Source organism: Heliconius melpomene, chromosome 12, assembly GCF_056956725.1.
Source record: "Heliconius melpomene rosina isolate 202511_hmr_F chromosome 12, ASM5695672v1, whole genome shotgun sequence".
NCBI classification, from domain to species: Eukaryota; Metazoa; Arthropoda; class Insecta; order Lepidoptera; family Nymphalidae; genus Heliconius; species Heliconius melpomene.
The window spans coordinates 8,186,124-8,209,617 of NC_140400.1; the positions used below are offsets into that span (position 1 = coordinate 8,186,124).

Consider the following 23,494-nt stretch of genomic DNA (forward strand, 5'->3'; position numbering starts at 1 on the left):
TATCAGTATCAGTAGTACAATAACATGGCAAGTGCAAAACGACAAGAGGTCAATCTTCGATACCTAGTGATGAAATATGTATTCGTTTATATAATTTATTAATGTTTAAATTGATCTCGTCATTTAAATTAATAGATACCATCATGGCTCCATTAACAAATTTTTTACTGTTGCGATAGTTGTGGGTTCAATAACTATTTGAAGAATGATTATATCAAAATATTTTCGTTTCTTTCCTAGTGACAAATATTTCTGAAATGGAGATATTATTAAATAGCCCTATATGATATAATAGACGCGTAAAAAAATAATTGATTGGTAAAAAAAAGGTTTACCATATTTCATTTATTTGTAGTAAGCAACTGAATTGAAATATAAAGCAACAAACGAATATTTATACAACATGTTATAATAATTATTATTTTCCTATTATAATTTCGAGTTTTGTACCATAAAATTGATAATTAGAATTTTGTATTCACTACCCCGCAAAAATATAAATGAAAGCCCATTATTTAACCACATCTTTAAACTTAGCAAAATCAAGTTCCTTATTGACCTTCATTGAATTTTATTTCTCAAGTTAAAAAGACGGTAGTTTGGATTTAAAATAACACAAAACGGCGTACTTTATTGTAGAACTTAATTTATCTTTAAAATACTCTTTGCATATTTGTTTTAAATTACTTTCCTTTAGCGTTATTCGTTTGTAGCAAAATAGTGAGAACTATTTTGATTTCAGTGAGAATTATAAATATATTAACTATAATGTACCACAAGCACACATTATTTATAAATAAATAAAATATTATTGAAAATATTTCTTTTTCTCTCTCGTGCCTCATATTTAAAAGCATCAGATAAAAAAGTCTAGTGACGCAATACTCTGTTCTTCATATTCTATTTTGGAAACTGTGACAATGTGCGTTGAAAGTTGAACTTTGTGTAACCACAATTTATAATTTATGTATGTACACTTGAACTATATACGTTTAATTAATAATATAATATATTCCAGATATAATTTAATTAAAATATTTTAACCAGATTATTAGTTCAATTCATATGAGATATTACAATTAAATGCTGTACTTAACTGTATTATTTTTAAGTTAGGAACATTAAAAGAGGCTTAAATACATTATGAAGTGATCATTTAAAGTTTCATTTCAATAACTGTATCTATAGCGCAATGTAAGCATTTATATTATGCATATAAACATTTTATGTTCCACATAATATTTATATTTATAATAAAATATATTGCTCGATAATATATATATAAAATATATAACTAAGTATAATGCGACTTATGGAACGTAATCAAAGATGGCGAATTTGTTCGTTCTTCCTCCTGTCATTTTGCTGTGATGGTGATGCTTGTTCGTAGTCTAAAAACGTATTTGTATATGTCGGTATAAAATGGCTGACACTGGTCTACGTATGAATTTTGCCGCATTAAAGAGGGCAGATCCATATGCGAGAGAAATAATTGACAGTGCTACCCACGTCGCACTTTATACATTTGAAGAAAACGAATGGGAAAAAACGAACATCGAAGGTGCTTTGTTTGTGTACAGTAGAAATGGTGAACCTTACCACAGTTTGGTTATTATGAACAGATTAAATACGAATAATCTTATTGAACCTGTTTCTAAAGGAATTGAATTGCAATTAAAGGAGCCGTTTCTATTATATAGGAACGCCAAGTGTCGCATTTACGGCATATGGTTCTACGATAAAGACGAGTGTGTTAGAGTTGCCACAAAACTGAATTCTATAGTTAAGGATTCTATCAAAGCGCCAAACGACATGTCACAAAACCCAGTGTACCCACCGGCAGCCAAGCCTAGCTCGTCTGTTGATATATTTAGCATGCTGAGCAAAGCTCAAGATGACTTCAATTCTAATAAGGGTTTGACATCTAATAAGAACGAATTGACTCCGTCGCGAGCTCCTGACATGGCATCACAGAGTGTGATGGACTTCTTTGCAAAGGCTGGCAGTGGTGCAGCAGCGCAGATGCCGGCTGTATCTTCACTTCCATCACCGGGCATGTTCGGGCCGCGGCCAACTGACTCCCGAGAGGGGCCGTTACTGTTGCAGCGGCTGATGAGCAACCCTGCTCACTCTGTGGAACACATTGAAAAGCAACAACGATCTGTAACTCCACAGGATGCACAAACATCTAATGGAAATATATCTTTAGATCCCAGTATGAGGCAAAACAACTCCTTCCCACTTAAATCCACTCCAATCGACAAAAACCAGCAAAGGATAAATATGAAGAAAGTGCAACATTTAGAAAATGTGGATAATAATGGTCCAAATCCATTAGAAAGTGAGTTAAATTTAATGCACATTTCGTCACCTAAGCCTACTTCGCCTTTAGCAGCTTATTTAAACCAATCTCAAGATATTTCTCACCAAGTGAACTCATTCAATGGAGGAAAACTAGAAGATATAGGAGGTATTTTTCCAAATTTAAATACTTTTGTGAATCAGCAAAAACCTGCTCTCATGCCGCCTACAATGTTTACGGCAACTCCGGGCAGCGATATCCATCAGTCACCAGAGCCACTCACCAGGAACCAGCTTTTGCAAGCCTTTAACTATCTTCTCAAGCATGACACCGACTTTGTTAACAAATTGCATGAAGCATATGTTAAATCCTTTTCAGAAAAGGCTTTTTCTGTTTCATAAAATTCATTCTTTTGGACAAACTGCTGATCTGGCCAGTGGTCATTAATGTACAGTTGTAATTTGAAGAGTAAATCCCACAAAGTTGCGTAGACCCTGTAGTTTTGTAGTTACATCATCTGACAGACTATTTTAAATAAGTTTTAAACCTTCGACAGTGTTATGAATCTGTATAGAGAATGAATTTATGTGACTAGAAAGATCTGAACATAGTCACATTATAATTATATAACAGAAAAGCTATTTGTGATATTGGTATTGATGTATAGTTTTTAATCAGTTGGCCTTATACAGTTTCTATGTAAGACATAAATATGAAGCTTGATTATTTGACAATATAAAAAATAATATCTTTATTTTTTTCTCTACTATTAAAATGAAAAGTTTCATCAAAATCTGTCCAAGATTATAACAGTGTTTTAGTAAAATATTATTGAAACAATAAATTGAGTTATAAAAATTGACTGATTCTGTATACAGCTGCCAATAGGTCTTCTTTGCATAATTCTATTACTTGTTCGATAAACTTATATATAGGGTATGTCTTTTATAGATATATAAAAAAAATATTTTTCTTTTCTTTAGATTGACAATGAATTTTGAAACGTAAGGGTATAATTTTGACAATTTGTATTGTTTATAAGGACTGCAAAAGTTTGCTACTTCTATACAACACTTTAATTTTATATCTGTAATGTTAGAACATATCTTTCTTAATATGTTGATTTTTTTTTTGCTTTTTGCAAAATATACAAATATGTTGTAATGTCTATGCCTTCATTTGAATTTCATGTAACTTGAAATGTGAAGATTTTGGTTTTGACCGGTTTTGTGTAATTCATAATTTTTGTCAGAAAGTTTTTTTTTTAAAATATGTATGTTAATAAAAGATGTTATTTCCATCTTATACATATTTTGACGCATTTGTTGAATAGTAACTGAGTGTGATAAATATTCTGTGCAAAAATATTTAGGGAAGTTTTATAAAATGGTGTCATAGTCTAAAATTTACATCTGTTCTATGTAAATGGTATTAAGCCTTTACGAGGCTTTAGAAGTTGTATATGAAAATTTTATCTTTTTTACAGAACAAAATTTCAAATGTCTAATACAATTGTTAAAGGCTATGAAACCGAGTGCTTTATTCATTATAAATACTCTTCCCTGTAAGTAAAAATATGTTATTTTATGTAAATGTTAAAAACTGAAACAAAATTAAATTATTCAAGGAAAATAAAATATAAGGGAGTTGCCTTTAAATTGTACCTAATTGGCCTATCAGAAAGAAATGTTCAATTTATTAATTAAAATTTATTTTGGTCAATTGCTCCCAGAATGAATACAAATTACAACTGATGTTAAACAAGGACATAATGAAGTTTAAAATTTAAAAACATCGAGTAGAAGCAAATTAAATGTTTCATGAAGAATACTGTATTTTTCTTACATACCTATCCTCGGATTCTTTTAAAATATATTTTTATATATATCAAGTAGGTACTGAAACTTATGATTTATTAAATTGGAGACAGCTACTTTATTGTAATGTATTCTGGATGTAGTCAGTCAGTTAATTAAATTATTTTATTACTTATCCTTAAGTAACAAAGAAATGGCAGTAGTGTCCTACAGGAAGCTACCACGGACTCGGTAGGTAGTTTTGCTGAGAACAGCCAGCAAGGAACTTAACAGTTGCTCTTTTTAAATAAAATTTATAATAAATATATAATCATCATAAGCGTCCCGAGTGAATATTAACGGCATTTAATTCCACGCATTATTATCATTAAATAATAATCATTAAATATTAACTTGAAATTGACTTAGTAACTTTTTGAAGATGGAAACGGAATGATCGGCTTGTTTTTAACTCGGCTTCTTTTACAGTTTTACTAGTTTCGGATGTATTTGTATGTGTTTGTATTCGGCGGAAAATGGATGACGGTAGTGTCTCAACACTAGTGTTGAGAAAATAGAATCTAGGCTTTCTCTGCAGTGTCTATCACTTCTTTAAATAATTAATGTTTTTGCATTAATTACACTAATAATAATTGTTTTCATTATTATAAAAGGCTTTTAATTAGAGAAGTATACTGTTTTAATGTTATACCACAATATATAGGGAGAAAAAAAGAAAAAACCACACATTCTTTAAATCGATTTAATATCTCTATATTACAAATCGCTTTTGAACTTTGAACAACGAATTGATACCACAAAATTGTTGAACAATTTCACCTTTAATATTTTCATTCAATTAGATAGCACGCTCCATCGCGCCGTCTCAAATTGTCTACTTACAGTATATTGCAGGCCATTTCAAATATTTTACTCGTTATTTGAACACAGGGCCAAGGTCTTTATTTCCGAACCCTCTATATATATAATTATAATAATGAAATGACAAGATCTTATACATACAATTTACTCGCTAACGAAAAAAAAAACCGTTTCACGGAACTATATACATTAAAAATGCAAACTTATACTAGGTGGACAATAAAATATCTGAAATTGCCTTTAATATTTATTTTTATAGAACAAAGTTCGTTTATGTTAAGAAAATGGGAAAACGGTGGTGTTTAAAAAAATAAAGTATGTATGTATGTATTTAATAAATTGTGCTGAGTTGTGTGGATGAATGCTAAGCATTTTATGTATGTATGTACAAACGTAAAGCATATCAATGAGAGAAGATTAATGATTTAATTATAAAACAAAGCAGCTTCACGCATTTTCCCGCATAACAGGGTTTGCAGCACGTACCGGCTAGCGTTAGAGACTGAGTGTCGAGTGGCGGAAATTAACGCCGAGCTTTGTCTACTGAGGAAAATGAAAATAAACAATCATTCCCTCAAGTTCGAATCGAACTTAGAACTATCGCGGTTACAGTCAGACGCTATTCCCATCGCCACGACGACCTCATTGTAATTTTTATCATCTTTCAGTTTTGGCGGCGGTGAATATTGTCTAATTGAAACGTGGAAATAAAAAAAATATTTTTAAATATGAAAGAAAGGGTTACAAATCTACATGCTTCGTTTTTTTTTCATTTTCTTCAGAATTATTTTTTATATAGGCTTTGTTTTCACATCACGACACTCCATTGATATGCAAAATGTTTTTGTAAATGTAAAAGAAAAAATCTACTTATTTTCATAAAATATACAAGTAATTTCACTCATTTTGGAAATTCTACTTTCAAATTTTAATCTGAGAGGATGCTATTACTTTCAAGTATACTTGAAATTTAAAATCATACAAATGGGTGTGTGTGTGGGTGAAGTTGTTTTAGATATTTACGACAAGTTATAAAATCTTTACATTAAAACGGAGGTAGGTACAAAAAGCAATTTAAATTAAATTTATAAGTAAAACATGGCTTATTTAAATTTTGAAAAAAATATATACTGGCTGACAAAACATTGATCATAGTGCACTTTAATTTTGCAATAAATAAAAATGTATGAAAAAAAAAACAAACCATGTTACAATTTTGTAGATTTTCATCGAAATTTTGTATATGTATGTTTTAATGGAACTTAAAATTCAATATAACCACCAATTCTAATGTTTTATTTACAATTTCTTGAATGTGTTTAACAAAACAAGTAACTGCAACATCTAAAGTATTGAATTTAATCTTTTTTTATTAGAAAACGTAAATTACATCAGTCATATCAAGATAAAGAACACTAATTGCATACAAAAATGTCTATTTTACAGCGAATTTGCTTAAAAATAGTATCAAACACCTACTATATCTTCAAAAAAACATTAAAAGACCATGATTTTATAGATATTAAAGAATTTTTTATTAATGTCATGGAAAAATCAATGAAACTCGACATCGATTGCTGATAAAGCTCCAAATGAAATTATCTTGGATATGTCAAAAAACTATTTTAGTGCTACTGTTTAATTATTTAAAAAAATCACAGCCTAATATTTGTTATATTACTGAAAATAAAAAAGAAATATTAAGAGTTATTGCTTAAGTTAGATATTGAGAGTAAAATATTTTTTCAATTCGAAGTGGTAGTTCCTGAGATTAGCATGTTAAACTAAACAGAATCTTCAATTTTATTAAGATTTCAATCATAAGCGCAATTATTGACTTCAATGAAATTAAAACAGTAAATAAATGATCTCTTGAGTTAGAAATTATGCTTCATATTAAAAAAAAACTTGAAAGTAGCACTAAAATTATTTAAAAAAATTAACAAAATCAAGCATTAGGGGTGAAGTCCGTATTCTCAATATCATATAAATTTTACATATTACATTTATATGTATATAATATCTAAATTGTTCGTTTAAACGCTGTTTAATTATTTTATATATACACATAAATAAATATATATGAAATTCTTAAATTATACCCTATATCCGTGGAAATAAGGTCGACATTAACACTAATTATGTTATAATATTAAGTATAATCTATAATATTAACTATATATATAGTCACTATCGTGCATTGTGATATTTGTACTACATTTAATAAATTAAATACTACGAAATACATAAAATAAAAAATATTCGTTTGTCGGTAGGCATTAGAGAATATTGATTGCTTATTTATAAAAACAATTAAATTGTTAGACAAAAAATTACATCATGTACTTTTATGTCTTTCTTAAAACTTTTATTTAAGAACTAAGTGCAGCGTTGAGTTCCGCGCCTACACAAATATATATAAATAAATTTCCACGATAGCGGGTAACGTCGTGACTCATTACTAGGATTACTTGATTGAAAATGCTAGTTTCAATCTCAATTCAGGGGAATGATATTATACAAATTATCTCAGTTCTGGTAAGACATAACATGGCGGTAGATTCCGCCAAAAAATTAAAAATGTCGTCTGTTTAAGAGACAAACAAGCTATTTACAATAATTATAAAACAATAAGAAAATACACATACTATATAAAAATCAACAATAAAATTAACACTGGCCTAAGACTGACCCACAATACAAGATGGCGACTATACAATATATAAATATAAAAACAAAAAAAAGAGAAATAATAAACAACGTTTAAAAAAACCATTTCATTGAACATATTTTGTACACGGGATTTATGTCACTATACTACTGACAAAGTGAATGTTACACTGACATTAACTTACAATTTCCAAATGAGGCATATTTTGCACGTAAACAATACAAATGTTAATTAACAACAAATTAATATTAAAAATGTTGATATATTTTTATAAGATGTTATAGAAACAGAAATATATTAAGAGAAATAATTAACGAACGTTAAATGTCCTTTTTTTACGCTATATTACGCATTGCAGGGTTGCGGAGAGAACCTAATGTCAAGATATTTCTTTCTCTACTGTTCGTCCGAATCTGAGACATCGCGTGTTGAATGGTGGAACACTACTACTAGAGAGAGCTAGTAGAGTGACGAAATTTAACGCCGCGGCTGTCTGTCTGCCAGAAAGGGAGAATGAAAATAATTTGAGTTGGAATCAAACAAAACAAAAATTACAGCCGGATACTATTGTGCCGCGACTACTACAATAAAATATTTAATTAATACAATTTCTTTTTTAATTTATATTTTGGGTAATTAACATTTTCAATATTGTGGGCATTTTTATTGTTGGCAATATTAGAAAAACATGAGCATAATATAGCAAGTACTGTATATGTCTTAATATAAGTGTAACATTCACTTAGTTTTGTAACTTATCTAAGTTTGTTTCATTTCCAAACATTAGAAAAAAAATGTTGGAAACAAAAAAACTGTATTACATTTAAGAGTTTTTTTTTTACAATATTTATATAAAAATTACACTTTTCACCGATATAGGTGAAACATTGATAGTAAGTAAAGTGCGGTAGAAGAGTCGTGGCCGGCGTTCGCTCGGAAAAAAATGACCAAAAGTAAGAAAAATTCTTAAACCAAATCTGCGCAGCCGTCTGTCTACAGCTAACATAAGTGGCAATGACTCGTCAATCTTTCTATACATTATTATATTGTAAGCCTATATGTATATTGTCACTATCCCACCTTCGTAGTAAGAAAAAAGAAACAAAGATGTTATATATCATATGAATATAAAAAAAAAACTTGTTACTCCATCGATATTAAATAAAAAAATAAACACACTTTTAGACAATCGTAAAACAAGTCTTAAGATATAATGTTAAATATATAAACAATATAAATTTAATAGTCCTTTGTGAAGCTCATATTGCAATATTTAAAAGTACCTTTTGAAATTTACTTTCAAAATGAAAATAATTTTTGAATTATGATTTTTTACACAATATTATAACTCATAAGCGGTCTAAAACACCGTTTGAATAATAAATAATAATAACCTAATTATTGCTTACACATAATATTATTAAGATATACATATACCTAAAAATCAATAATATATGCAATATGAGCTCTTTTATATATCAGTTAGTATTAAGGTGGGATTTTGAATATACATATGAAATGTATAATATTTTCTCAATAAACATTCAATATGATTATTTTTAAATATTTATTTTAAAGAAGTTATAAAATACAAAACAGAAAAATTGTAAAATGATGATTATAAATTGTTTAATATATCTGTTTCACTCTAATCGGTGTGTGCGAAAGAGACGCACATATTAATCATTATTGACATACACATTATGGACATACCTAGTAAACAAATACAATCTTAGCAATCTAAGAAGAATTTTTACGCATAATGAATGATATTTAACAATTTTTTTTACATTAAAAACACAAAATTACCCAAAATACATGAATGAGTATAAAAAAAATATTTTTCTAATATTTTTTAAGTAAAACATAAATAAAGTAAATACAATATTTATAGATATGAGGTATGTCCACATTATTATTGTCAAGTCTAGAAAAAGGTATATTTAATATACATCAGGTATATTACACTAAAACAATTTAAAAATTACAAATAAAAAAAACACATTACCAACTATATAATTTCTATATGTATATTTGAATAAGCGTTGAAGTACCTAACAAGTGAAAAAAAAAAACATAATAAATAGGATCCGGAAGCATAGCAGCTTCCTTAATTTGTACAAAAGCCGGTATTTATCTGAAATTAAAAAAAAAAATTTAGTAGGTATACTCAAAATTAGTGTCAAGCCGCGTTTTAGCTATCGTCGTCAAAAAAATTAAAAAATTACTGCATTCGGAAATGATAAGGTTTCAATGTAATGACAAGGCGCATTTTTCCAACACTAGCAACAATGATTGTGAAAGGGCGTGTGTGCGTGCTTGCGTGTGTGTGTGTAGGAGCCACTCACCATGCGCTACCACAGTCTATGCAGGTGCAGGTTGCGCGAGAGCACGGAGCGCACGTCGTGCGTGAACCGCAGCGCGTCCAGCACCGGCAGCAGGTTGAGCAGCGCCAGGTCCATCGGGTCCGAGAACCACGACTTTATTGGTATCGCGTTATCTGTATTTAGAGATGCCACGATAACAATATCCAAAATTATGGGTTACATATATTATTAAGCGTCATGCCTCCAATCAAGAATCGAGTGAAGACGCGTTTGGCAATCACCAAAAATCTGAAATAGTTTCAAGCCAGATACCGGTATCTCCAGCAATGTATAGACAACGTTTTTTGCCGTAAATTTTGAGTATACAATTTAGGCTTACAACAAGATTTTACGTTTTCAAATTTTATAATTCTATAAATATATATTTTTTTAAGAAATACCCATCTTCAATGCTACATCTATTTTAACGTATCACACTCGTAACCATACGATTCACAGAAAACAAACAATTTAATCAAACCAATTATCAAAGAAACAAAACAAACCGGGAAAGTCCCGAACAATGGAAATCAACCAACAACAAAGATAACTCAATATAAAAGTACAAAGCTTACCGGGGAAGTCCCGATACGCGCCGGGTGAGTTGTCCAGTATGAACACCCTGTTGAGGTCGTCGCATATCGACGACAGATTCTTCGTGTACGAGCCATGTTCCGCCGTGCAGTGTTGTCTGGAATAAGAATAAATATTTACTTTTACAATTTGGTAAAAAAAAATACATGCATATCCTTGATGTTCATTATGTTGATTAAATACAAATTTATTTTCATATCTTTGCCATCTTATTAAAGTAGTTAATTATTATAAAACAAAAAGTAAACCAACTGCTTATTTTTCATTAGCGGGCACGATTTTAAGCACGCGCACAGTGCGTTACAGTCTCACGAGTGTAAGTATGACTGGTCGTAGGTTCGATCCCCACTCGAGGAGATGAAATATTTATTTAAATTTATATTCCCATTTCATCGCTCTGGTGTCGAGGCAAACCGCGGCGTTGGGTTTCGCCACTCAACCCCTCCTAAATTCGGTGGAAGGTCTTAACTGTAGGGTACCTATAAAACCGTCGTCGCAGGATCCCACGACCGTTGTCCAGTTTGTCCGCGACCGCCGCGCCGTATATCTCCATTGACGCGGTAAACACCACTAACTCGTACCATTGTGATACCTGAAAAGACAAATCTATCCATAGTATTTATGCTTATTATTTTCATTGACATTGCTGCCACTCAATACCTTTGAGGCCGACGTGACGCAGCTTCAAAGCGTCTAACCATAAACGTGACGCTTGTGGGTTCGACTCTTTCTCAGGGGAATTAAATGCTTAATATTTTAATATAAATAATACTTAATACAAAGCGCAGCGTTGAACTCCGCCCGGTTCTCTTTCTCCCTACCCTACTTGCCTGTAATAGGGTAATTAGGCAGCGAGATCATAGTGTTGACTTATAGAGGGATAAAGCGTGGAATAATACGTAATATCTCGAAAATTGGGCAGAAACAGAATGTTTTAACATTAGCTATGATAAATATACTCCGTTCCCCACGCCTTTCCGCCCAGTTTTCGAGACACTGTGTTGAAAATTTGAGAGTTTTGTCAAATTAATTGCAAGTATTTTTTATTTATAACTATCATTTTCTCTATAAATGCAACTTCTTTGAAAGTATTTAAGATAAGCATAATCTTATAAGACTCGACTTTTGGTCCAATGGTTTTAAAACTTTATTTAGATTAGATAAAAAAATATCATTTATAATATGTGGTCATCGTTGTGTCGACGTGCACATTATAGTTGAGGGTTTGATCCTCTAGTAATTTTTATGTATATATATTTTTAACGGTAGACAATATCCGGCGTTGGGTTCCGTCATAAAACTCATTATCGTGAATATACCATGTTCCTTTTGTCTACTATTCAAAAAATAGAAGTTGTGTCTTTAAAAGTAGACTAGTACAGTCGATATCGTATTCCACTTTTGTACCTACTATTATGTAATATTTTACTTTAAAAGTTATTTCTTTCCTTGTTTATATCACAATAATTATCTTTCCTACGTGCATATTTATTATAGCGCAAGCAACGTTGTTGATTATATATACGTGACACTGGTAGATTATTACATTAATAATTTGCGAGACAATTTCAAAACACCACATCCCTCTTAGTGTTTGAAAAGTTGCGTACAGCATAAAAACACAACAGTAGCAAATAATCTATACTAAAATGGGAGAAGAGAATGAGCTCGAAAGTTTGTCATGTTAAATATGTTAATATCTGTTCGAATTGAAAAACTATTTTTGTATTAGATAGTCCATTCCACGAGGAAGACTAAAATATAACACATTACATTTATTTTTTTTATTCAGCGGAAAGTGGGGAATGGAGTGTGTTAACACTATGTTCCCTCTGCCTACCTTGCTGTGTGCAGGATACAGTGTGAAGCTGAAGTGCTTTATTTATTTATTTTTTTGGTGTAAACCCTATACCTGCGGTCAGTGGGTACATCAATGTATCACACATTGTTAAAAGTTGTTAAGACATCTCCTAGATCATCATCTAGAGTATTCTCCAGTTAAATATAAACAATTCAAAGGTGTTGATTACTCCATAATCCAAAGTTTGCATTGTCTTTTCAATGAAAAATAACATATTGGTACCACAACAGCGTAAACTATCATTATAATTAAACAAATTAAAGCTTATTTAATGAGCATACTTACAATATTCAAAAAATAATCCACATGAGGTCTCTTATGTACAAAGAATCTGACTGGATGTTTGTCAATAGTAACTTTCAGTACGAAGTCGGGCGGCGTGCCCGGCTTCACTGTGGGCCGCACCATTGCATCGTGATGCGAGTGTATTAGTGTTTCGTCTAAGTCTAGAACTAGGATTTTCCTTTTGACTAGACCTGGAATAAAAAACAAATGGAGTTCAGTAACCTTGATGAAGAATAGAGAAATAAAAAAATAAATAAAACACACTCTTTCCCACATAACACACAGAAGTTTAAGTTTTAAAACACTGTGTACCCCACTAACCAATCAAATTTTTCGAGGGATTGCGACTAGAGAATTTAGTGATAAAACCCTCCGTTCTCCACGTACCGTCTTCTTTTTTGGGACTCTACACCTTGCTGGTGAGCCTAAAGTTAACTTCGGGCGTTGTAAACGCCGGGTTTTGCCTTGTTGCCCGAGTGAAGAAATGAAAATATTAATAAATAATAATGCATTACTCTGAGTGAGGGATCAAACCCACAACCATCGGGTTACAGTCACACCCTTGTGCCAAGTAATGCAATCAAGTTTACACTCTAGTAGTTAGTATTTCGATAAACAGCTTAAATAAATCCATTGGGCCGACACATTCAAGGGCAACCAGCAAACGCAATTATTAACTGTCATGCACTTTCTAAAGTAAATATCATGTTGATTGATGAATGTTTTGAATTTTGACTTAGATAGGTAGATATGATAAAATTTTTTATAATTATTAGTCACTGTTTACAATCAATGTGGTGCAGTGATGTGTTGCCTGACTGTAGATATAATGGTTGAGAGTTCAATTTTTAAACAGGGGATCTAATTATTTTCATTTTCTTTCTCTGGCAACATAAATAATCACTCTCGAGTTCCATTTTTTAGCATCTTCTTCTCTGTTGTATACAAGATAAAGTATGAAGCTGAGAAAAAATCTATTTGTCACTGGGGTTAAATGCACCTAAGTTCTATCAGTTCTATTCAGTTAAATGAATAAAATGTTTGTCTACTACAAAAGTTTGAGAGAGTGTTTTTTCTAAAATATAAGTTCATATACAATAAGAAATGAAGTAGGCACCTATAGAAATTAATTTGTATTTCAACAATATTTTAAGTTTTTTGTTTGTATGTATAGAAGAGTAGGTAGAGGCAACCAAGACTAAGTTTAAGACAAACCACCCAATTTTTGTGGCAGCACTCAACACTACGCTGTGTCAGTGTACTAGAGCAAGCAAGTGAGAATAAAGTTAAATACTAGCAATATGCTAGTATGTAGTGCTGGTGCACAGACTCAATCTCTAATCTATTATTATCTTCAATAATATTTTTTGTTTTTGAGTTGATATATTATTTATCTCGTATACATAGATAAGAAAATAGAATACCTGTACTGACAATACTAAATATTTTGTGTACATGAGGGAACTTACTTTAGTTCTAATGTCCAGGAGAAAGATGTTATTATTCTTTTATTTTCCTGAATAATTGTGGGTTGAATCTTCCCTTGGGAAAACATTATTCTTTTCAAGCTTTTGTTTAGTCAGGTAGCAAAATTCTGCCACTTAACATACAAAGTCTTGAAAAATTTGACAGTATATAGGGAACAGAGTGCCTCAAAATTAGGTTCCCTCTGTTTATTTTGCTATGTGAGAAAGAACATGAAACTACATATAAAATGTTGATTTTCAAAAGAATGGTAGCAAATGTGTTAATAAAAATATTTGTGATAGTTACATTAATAAAATTGTATATAAACACTTAAACTACCAGAAACTTACTATAGAGCACATTTGCCTTCAGAAAAAAATATGTATTTATGATATATTTTATTCATCAATCTTTTATTATAAATAAGTAAACTAACATAATTTGCTTGTATATGAGGAAATATAAAAACATTAGTATTACTTTACAGTTAATATGTATCATAAAAAATATATTACATTGGGACTTATTAGCCTCTTCTAATGGATATCTTATTGGATATCAAAAAAAATGGAATTTGAATAAGTTACAAAACTCCTTTACCATACTCCTTTTACATTTGGTACACATGTGTTGAGATGTTAACGCAATTGGACTATTTTTGTTAAAGAACGCAACATGTTTATTAAATAAGGGTACAAGATACTGGCTATAAATAGACAAGGATATGTTCTGATAACGTGTTCGACGAGTGACAGATAATATTATAGAAATGTGAAATGTGTGATGATTATTATTTTAAATATATGCTGATAAAACAATAAGATACTCACTCAGCCTGTGTCGAGATACTGGGGAAAGTGGATAAATTTCATATTTGACAGATTGATGCTGAGCCAACTGAAAAGCAAACACCACGTGAAACACAATACATGAAAATATACTTATTTTCATAAACCAAATGTTAACAATTTATATTTACCGCTCTATATTGCTTCCTAAACATGTAACAAAAACAACTCCATACTTTGGATGCGATTAGCATGAACGCGCGAAGGCCCATTTGCAATTGTTTCAGCATTTGAAATGTTTACGAAACGATTAATAGTATATCGATACCGTAAGTGTTACACAAGAACGGACCAAACGGGATCATTGACGGCGTAATTCAAAACAAATTCAAATAAACCGAGTGCCGAAACATCTAACCCGCCATGACATAATCGACCCAAATCTTACACCATTGACAAAATTACACTTTACTTTCATTATTATTGTCTGTGATATAGTGATGGGGTTGATGGTTAGACTAGTATGAAGTTGTGGCCGGATGTTTGGTAAAGGTAGGAATACATTATAGTAATATCTAATAAGGTAAACGATATTTGAACATAATAATAATTATTATACAAAAGAAAATATATTTCTTACAGTTAGCAAAAACATAATATGCATTTTAAATCTAATTATAGTATACGATATATTACTTCTACATAAAAAATATTTTTAAGAATTATATAAAAATAGTTATGTACAGTCCTAAAAAGTATCTATATAATCTATGCGGCAGAATTTCGGCTATTGACTTAACAACTATTGACGTTTCATTTTGGGGGCGGGTATCATCTGCTCATTTCTTCAATATTTTGCGAAACTATCCTAAAATGAGTGTATTTAAACACTCACGCTGATATTACGGGTAGATTTATTTCAAATTCAATGTATTTTCTAAATCCTACGTGAGTTTATTGTTTCTACATTAGTTCTAACTGTATCGCTTTTATTATATTGGTCATATCCTGGTTTATTGATTAACAATTGACTTAGCCGTGTACAAGTGACTGACCATTTGAAATTAGGGTATATTGATGATTGAGTAATAATGTTTTATTTTAGTAAATAGGCAATCGTCAAAATGATCGGGGGCCTATTCGTGTACAATCACAAGGGGGAGGTGCTCATTTCGAGGGTGTATCGAGATGATATAGGGCGGAATGCCGTTGACGCATTTAGGGTCAATGTGATCCATGCCCGACAGCAAGTTCGTTCTCCTGTCACTAACATCGCACGCACCTCCTTTTTTCATATTAAGGTAATCATTTTGCATGCAATCATAAATTTACTATATTTTTTAACATTGTAACTTTTTATGTTGAAATATTTTGTTAAACTAATTATTTAACGTTATCATAGTAAATACTGTTTGCTTGGCAAACCATTGAATATAATTTGGCTCACTTTCAGTTCTAATGCCAAGAGTTAAATCTTATAGGATTAAAATAGATGATTTATTACTACTGTAGTTACTGTTATAACCATAAATGATTATGACAAAGATATTTTAGAAATTGAAGTGACTTTATTAGTCTGGTGATATACATTATATACCATTTATATTGGAAAGAAAGAAAAAAGAATATGCAGGAGCAGCAAGAGATAATGATAAAAATAAACTTATTTTCTATTTTACTCATTGTGGTGTAGTAGGACAGTTTCTGACTGTAAATGTGAAGGTAGTGGGTTCAATCCTCACTTGGCGAAATATATTAATTTTATTCCTCTGATCTGGTAACATAAATGTCATGTGTTCTTCCATTCAACATTCAATGTTTTGAATTTGGAGAAAAGGATTTCCCTATAAGGGAAAGTCAAAACTGCAAAAGGAACTGTTAAGCTGCATTTTTTTATTAAATACATATTTTTGTAAAACAGAGAGCAAATATATGGCTGGCGGCAGTGACCAAGCAAAATGTAAATGCTGCTATGGTATTTGAATTTCTACTCAAGATTATTGATGTGATGCAATCATACTTTGGCAAAATCTCAGAAGAAAACATCAAGAATAATTTTGTACTCATTTATGAATTGCTTGATGGTAAGTGATACCACACACATTTGTATACCACACTTTTATTGTTAAAAACTGTTATTAAAAACTTTTAGTTGTGTATTTATAAACTGCTCTTAAGAGATTGATTGAGAGTGACTTATAATTATGAACCTAAGTGATATTTACAAAGTTTATTTTCTAGTAATAAATGCCTAAAATATATTTTTCTAACATTTTTTTATAGAAATCCTAGACTTTGGCTACCCTCAAAACTCAGATACAGGTGTTTTGAAAACTTTCATCACACAACAAGGTATCAAGTCCGCTTCCAAGGAGGAACAAGCACAGATTACATCACAAGTAAGTATACTATGTATAAAAATCCCCACATTCATTTATATACCCATCTAATAAAGCATGAAGATGAAAAAAAAACCAACTACAAATCATATGGTTTTAATAGAATATAAAATATATTATTACAAGGAAAACTAGCTCAATATTGTAATAAGAAAGAGCTGGTTGTCTGTGAAGTTTACAAATGATAATGTGATGTTAACCATTATAAGAAAACATTGATGAAAAATTACATTCTCGCTCGCTTGTTCCGCGTTCTTGCTTAGATGCTCAGCTCAGCTAAAATGTAACAACGAGTTATCTATACGTTTTTTGCGTGGAGCCGGCGATTTTTCGATTTATATAGATTTGCTAAAATTTTGAAAGAAATTTTAACTGTGAATAAATTGTAACAAGCTTATAAGAATTTATGAAAAATGTATGCAACTTAGAGTCCTGCTATGTTTAAATTTTTATACGTTTTCTAAAAATATTCTTCTATCTTTAGTGGGATGTACTTCAAAAACATTGAAAATACTGTTGTTGTTGTTGTTGTTTTGTAACTAATAACTTTTGTCAGGTCACAGGTCAGATAGGATGGCGTCGTGAAGGCATCAAGTACAGACGCAATGAACTGTTCCTTGATGTACTGGAATATGTCAACTTATTGATGTCTCCACAAGGTATTTTTATATAGCAATGTTATAACTTTAAAAAAATGTTTTAGGGATATTTTCTTTTTTATTTTACAAATTTATAGCAGGGCTTGAATCAGCAGTTCTTGGAGTTCAAGTGTAGAAGCCAATTTTTTTATAGAGTACTAAAAACTGAGACTATTCTTATGAAATTAATGTGAAATTCCAATTTTTGTATAATAAAAATGTTTGATTGAAGATGATTTTAATTGTTTATTGCTTTAATTATTTCTTTATTGAGGCATCTATTAGTCTAGTTCTATATTTTCCATTTTATTATCAATTTCTTGGTATATATATTAAAGTCTTTTTTGTCTTTCATAGGTCAAGTGCTCTCAGCCCATGTAGCTGGTAAAGTAGTAATGAAGTCCTACTTATCAGGCATGCCAGAATGCAAGTTTGGCATCAATGATAAAATTGTTATGGAGGCCAAAGGAAAGGGCAATGGTGAGTCATTTTTTATAGGTCCCCAGCTTAAGCTTATCTCTAGAGGAGTAGCCAGAGTGAATGAAGCACCTCAACTACGGTCTCTGCATACCTCTTTACTTTATTTTATAGTAAAGTGGCGGAATTTAATTACGCGTTTTGTATTACCAGAGCAATAAAATGGTTAATTCTTGTTTATAGAAACCTGACGACTACTATTTTACAGACTGTTATTTGCATCAAGCTTTTTATTCATGTACTTATTTTTTAATATTTTCATAGACAGAGAGAACTGGATATCTAGTAAAACCCTCCTTTCCATTAAGACACTTCCGTTTCGCTTGTTGAGTGACGAAACTCAACGCCGCGCTTTGTCGTAATGAGTACGACAACGAGGAATGTGAAAACAATAGGTATTAGGAATCGAACCCAGAACCTTTCACTTGGGCTACAATTTGCTTCAATTCATTTAAAAATTTTAAATTTTCAAAACCATAGATTGTTCTAATTGTTCTTGAACAATATTATAACTTACTCTTTTTGTCATAGGTGGTATATCCGGTAACACGGACAGCGACCCGGCTCGCTCCGGCAAGCCCGTGGTGGTGATAGACGACTGCCAGTTCCACCAGTGCGTGAAGCTCAGCAAGTTTGAAACGGAGCACTCCATCTCCTTCATACCACCAGATGGGGAATTCGAACTTATGAGGTTAGTAAGAAGAATATTTTAAAATTTTTTTAGAGAATTTAGTGTGAATTCTCTACAAAAAAAAATTGTGCCAGTCACAGTTCACTTTCGGTCCAATCTCAGTCAGTTATAATATGCTTATATGCCATATATACCATAAAATACACTATATTCTTATATGTCCAATGTTGAGAGAATTTATACTATCGTTCCAGTCAAATTAACTTAATACTAATTTAAACGTTTTTCTAAATATTATTCATGCTACAGGTTCACGTTACTGCCATACAGGGTAGGGCAGGGTAAGCCAAGGAACCTTGTGTAAAGATGCTCCATTCCCCACGCACCACCGAAAATAATGTGTTGAAAATAACGTGTTGAGTGGTGGTTTATTAATTAAATGTATTGTTACAGATACCGTACAACAAAAGACATTTCCCTACCATTCCGCGTAATCCCGTTAGTTCGTGAAGTGGGTAGAACCAAAATGGACGTCAAAGTTGTTCTCAAATCGAACTTCAAACCATCGCTCCTCGGCCAAAAAATAGAAGTGAAGATACCGACGCCACTGAACACTAGCGGTGTGCAGTTGATTTGTTTGAAGGGGAAGGCTAAATATAAGGCGTCGGAAAATGCTATTGTTTGGAAGTAAGTATACACAATACTCATTTGTTTGTTGTTTTTTATTTTTCTCTCCGCTGACTTATAACCACTAATACTGAACTACACTAGCCTTACGCTGTATCCCTAGCGGCGTTGTCAGAGAGAACGGGACGCCAAACACTATGGTCCCTACGTACCTCTTTCACCTCGTCCACTGTCATCAACATTCTTCATACATTCCCTCTGGGGGAGTTCTCGTTTTACATGACCCTTATGATCATGATCCAATATCATCAATATTGTGTTTACGAAGGTCAACTGAGTTCGCCCCTACCTCTTTTACCGCTCACTTTTCACATTATCAGTTAGTAAAAGGCCACTATAGATAGCGATATACCTGCCTTATTGTTTTAAATACTTATTAATTCTAAATTTCCAGGATAAAAAGAATGGCGGGCATGAAAGAGACTCAACTCTCAGCTGAAATAGAGCTCCTGGAGACAGACACTAAGAAGAAATGGACACGACCACCCATCTCTATGGGATTCGAAGTGCCATTCGCCCCCTCTGGGTTTAAGGTTAATATATTTTATTTTTATAGAATTTTTTTTTTGTATCTCACCCATAGTAGAAAATTTGGAAACCGTGTGACCAAAAGTGAAAGACATTCCATTCCCATTTTTTTAACACACTTTTCGCCGAATTGATATCATTGTATCAATCAATGTGAACATGAGTGGGTACATTGAAAGGAGGGAATGCTGTCTTAAATGTACAAGTTTTGTTTTATTTATTTTATTGCACCTAACTGCTACTTTCATTTACTGTTTATAATTATAAAATAACGATTTTAATTACACAAATAATTTATTATTTTTGTTTCAGGTGCGATATCTAAAAGTGTTTGAACCCAAATTGAACTACTCGGACCATGACGTCATCAAATGGGTGCGATACATCGGACGCTCCGGACTCTACGAGACACGATGCTAAACTCATTTATTGTAAGTAGTGGTTACACTCCGCTCCTATTTATCCACTTCCGTCCCCTTCTTTTCGCCGAATTCTGCAGACATTTCATTTTTAGTGGCGGAACTCAACAGGCCAGGAAATTAATATATTAAATGTTTCATTGACCCTTGGAAACAGCGGGAAACAACAGTGGAAACAGCCCCTGCGCTACAGCAGCCTTGGAATGTTTACTTTAAATAGCAAAATGTAAATGTGAGCATTCTATAAAAAATAATCATTCCGGAAATGTCTTGTCGGGTTGAGTGGCGAAACTTAACGCCGCGCGATTATCGTTAGACTACATCATAACGATCTCATTTGCATAATTGTTATACTGATATAATAAGCATGATGAGAGATCTTGAGAAACTGTTTGTGTCAATTCATTTCTTTACCAAGCTGTCATGTAAATTGTTGTTATTTTTCTAAATAATTATGAATCTCACAATTATAATAAAATTAATATGTGTCTTCTAATCTATTTTTCATTAATGAAATACATAATTTTAGTATTTTTTCTCGCTGTCATCATCTCTGTTAATACACGTCACAGTTTGCTTATATTCTTATTTCAATGTAATGGTTACCTCATTTTATTTATTTCAGGGTTCTTCAAGCAGTTTTTGAATGTAGATCAATGGCGTGTTACGTAATATATAACTTTGTATATAAATCACCGTACGGCAGTTTCCAAATATTAAAACAAAACCTAGCAAATGATTTACAATTTTTTTTTGTAGCAAATATAAAAAAGACGAAAAGTTACAAAAAGTTTTTTATTTTGTTGAGTTTTTTGAACTAAAGATACATTTTTTTGCAATATATTAAGTGTCAATGTCACAATAAATAGGATACTTAACTAAATGTGATGATTTTTGGTTAGATTCACACTTAGTGAAAATTTCAACCATTTTCTTTCCTCTTTTGTTATTTTTTTAAATTATCATTTGCTAGGTTTTAATTTCCACAGTCAAGGTGCGGGATTCCTTTTCACGTTGTTAGTATATAAATGATTTAACATATGTTCGCTCATTATATAGATATATAGATAATAAAACTTATATGACAGAATCTCAAACAATAATTTTATTAACAATTGGTTCTGCACAGAATAAAAAAATGTTTTCTAAATTGACAGTATCTTTTAATTTCTTTGCTTTTTTGTCATTTGAAAAATAATAACGCCTGGCGCGGTTGTTTTTTTCATTGTTCATTTGGAGTAAATGAAGTTTACATTCAAATTAAAAAAGAAATAAATATTTCATATAAAAAATACGAATTTTTTATTAAGTGTTTTTCTATTTTCCTCAATTTCTTTGATTTAGAATATTAATTAGTTTTAAGTGAGGACATATATAATGCTATTATATTATAGATTGTATATGTTATATTTGTATGCTTTTTAGTTAAATAATAAAGAAAAAAGTATTTCTTGTATATTAGAATTTTATTTGTTTTATTTTAGTTTAAGGTAATTATTTTGATAATAATTATCATTTATGAGGTAAAATTATCCTAACTTTTGTTTTTGAATATAAAAAAAAAAGACAAATTGCATTCTTAATATAATAGGCACAAAGTGGGGAACAGAATGTCTTAAGAGTAGGTTCCCTCTGCCTACCCTGCTATATACGGGATACAGCGTGAAAACAATAAAAAACTCGTTCTCATCATTCATCCCATAATTTTATTGAAAAATTCATTCCGTTAATTGATTATTATTTGAGATTGCAAAGTATAAGTGTAATATACGCATCTCTCATATTAAATGTAGATACGTAAACTATTTATATAATATATAATAAAGTAATATGGTTAAAATTAAACACTGATGTTATGTATTTGTAGTGCAGATTTGTTGAGTGGCTCGAAGGACCAAAAGTTGTATCTCATAATTTTTTTGGGTGTTTTTTTATAAGAATTTATTTAATATATAAATTATAATTGTAATATGTTTAGTCTTCTAATATAATATTTATTTCATACTTTGTCTTCATTATAATATATAAAAAAAATCATTCAATCAGTCTGTCACTCAGCAAATTTGTATTTAATAATGGGTGGGAGTAAATTAATCGATGAGTACTTGTAGAAGCTGTTCCGCTTTATGGTATCGTGTTATGTACAATAAACGTTTAAACTATTTGTGCTGTTATTTTATTTGTATTCCTTTTTTCGTTTTGAAAAATTTGTTCAAATTAAATTTTTTAAACTATGAATTGTCAGTTAATTGTCTGATTAAATGTCAGTTGGATTCAAATGTTCTATTATTTAATTTTTATTTTTATTTTAATAACACTTGTGTTTTTATGGACAGAATATTTAGAAACCTATAAAATTTTTAAAGTTAAAGTTAAAAAACGTCTTAGCGCTCATTGCTAATTGAACCATACGTTCTTATCGAGCTACGTCGAAGTTCTTATGTGGTCGTCGTAACACAAATAACAATTTATGCAAACCTATTATATTTCTATAAATAAATTCCTTTAGATTGTCTTACCAAGCTGGCTATGAAAATAAATTTGTAAATATCTCTCGTTTAATATTTTGGGGCCAGTCGTGCCGCAGGACGTGAGGTTCCGTTCTGCCGAATTCCAGAGTTCGGCAGAACGGGAACGGAAATGTCTTAATGGGGACCGACTGTCTTAGCACTAGGTTCCCAGATTCTCTGCTATATGCGGAAT

General features: G+C 31.1%; 3 protein-coding genes across 4 annotated transcripts; 2 read left to right on the plus strand and 1 right to left on the minus strand.

The window, feature by feature from the left end:
- Window positions 1–1,314: 1,314 nt before the first annotated feature.
- Window positions 1,315–4,130, plus strand: DCP1 (decapping mRNA 1). The gene has a single exon (XM_085194266.1). The coding sequence runs from the start codon at window positions 1,423–1,425 to the stop codon at window positions 2,701–2,703; it is 1,281 nt and encodes a 426-aa protein (XP_085050392.1). The 5' UTR covers window positions 1,315–1,422; the 3' UTR covers window positions 2,704–4,130.
- Window positions 4,131–4,847: 717 nt separating this feature from the next.
- On the minus strand, window positions 4,848–15,463 carry Dd (CTD nuclear envelope phosphatase 1-like protein dullard). Its single transcript, XM_085194267.1, has 7 exons — window positions 15,204–15,463; window positions 15,055–15,121; window positions 12,758–12,948; window positions 11,091–11,203; window positions 10,593–10,708; window positions 10,000–10,151; window positions 4,848–9,788 (listed from the first exon to the last, which is right to left on the minus strand). The coding sequence occupies exons 1-6, from the start codon at window positions 15,300–15,302 to the stop codon at window positions 10,006–10,008; spliced, it is 732 nt and encodes a 243-aa protein (XP_085050393.1). The 5' UTR covers window positions 15,303–15,463; the 3' UTR covers window positions 4,848–9,788; window positions 10,000–10,005.
- A 333-nt stretch (window positions 15,464–15,796) lies between these two features.
- Window positions 15,797–22,955, plus strand: AP-2mu (adaptor protein complex 2, mu subunit). 2 transcript variants are annotated; one of them, XM_085194269.1, is made up of 11 exons: window positions 15,797–15,920; window positions 16,118–16,313; window positions 16,934–17,096; window positions 17,296–17,411; window positions 17,968–18,070; window positions 18,407–18,529; window positions 19,058–19,217; window positions 19,611–19,844; window positions 20,239–20,377; window positions 20,685–20,803; window positions 21,417–22,955. In XM_085194269.1, exons 2-10 carry the CDS (start codon window positions 16,137–16,139, stop codon window positions 20,790–20,792), a joined length of 1,323 nt encoding a protein of 440 aa, XP_085050395.1. In that variant the 5' UTR covers window positions 15,797–15,920; window positions 16,118–16,136; the 3' UTR covers window positions 20,793–20,803; window positions 21,417–22,955. The 2 variants fall into 2 exon arrangements, with proteins under 2 accessions (XP_085050395.1, XP_085050394.1); XM_085194268.1 differs by having other exon boundaries at window positions 15,820–15,960.
- The last annotated feature ends 539 nt before the right edge of the window (window positions 22,956–23,494 follow it).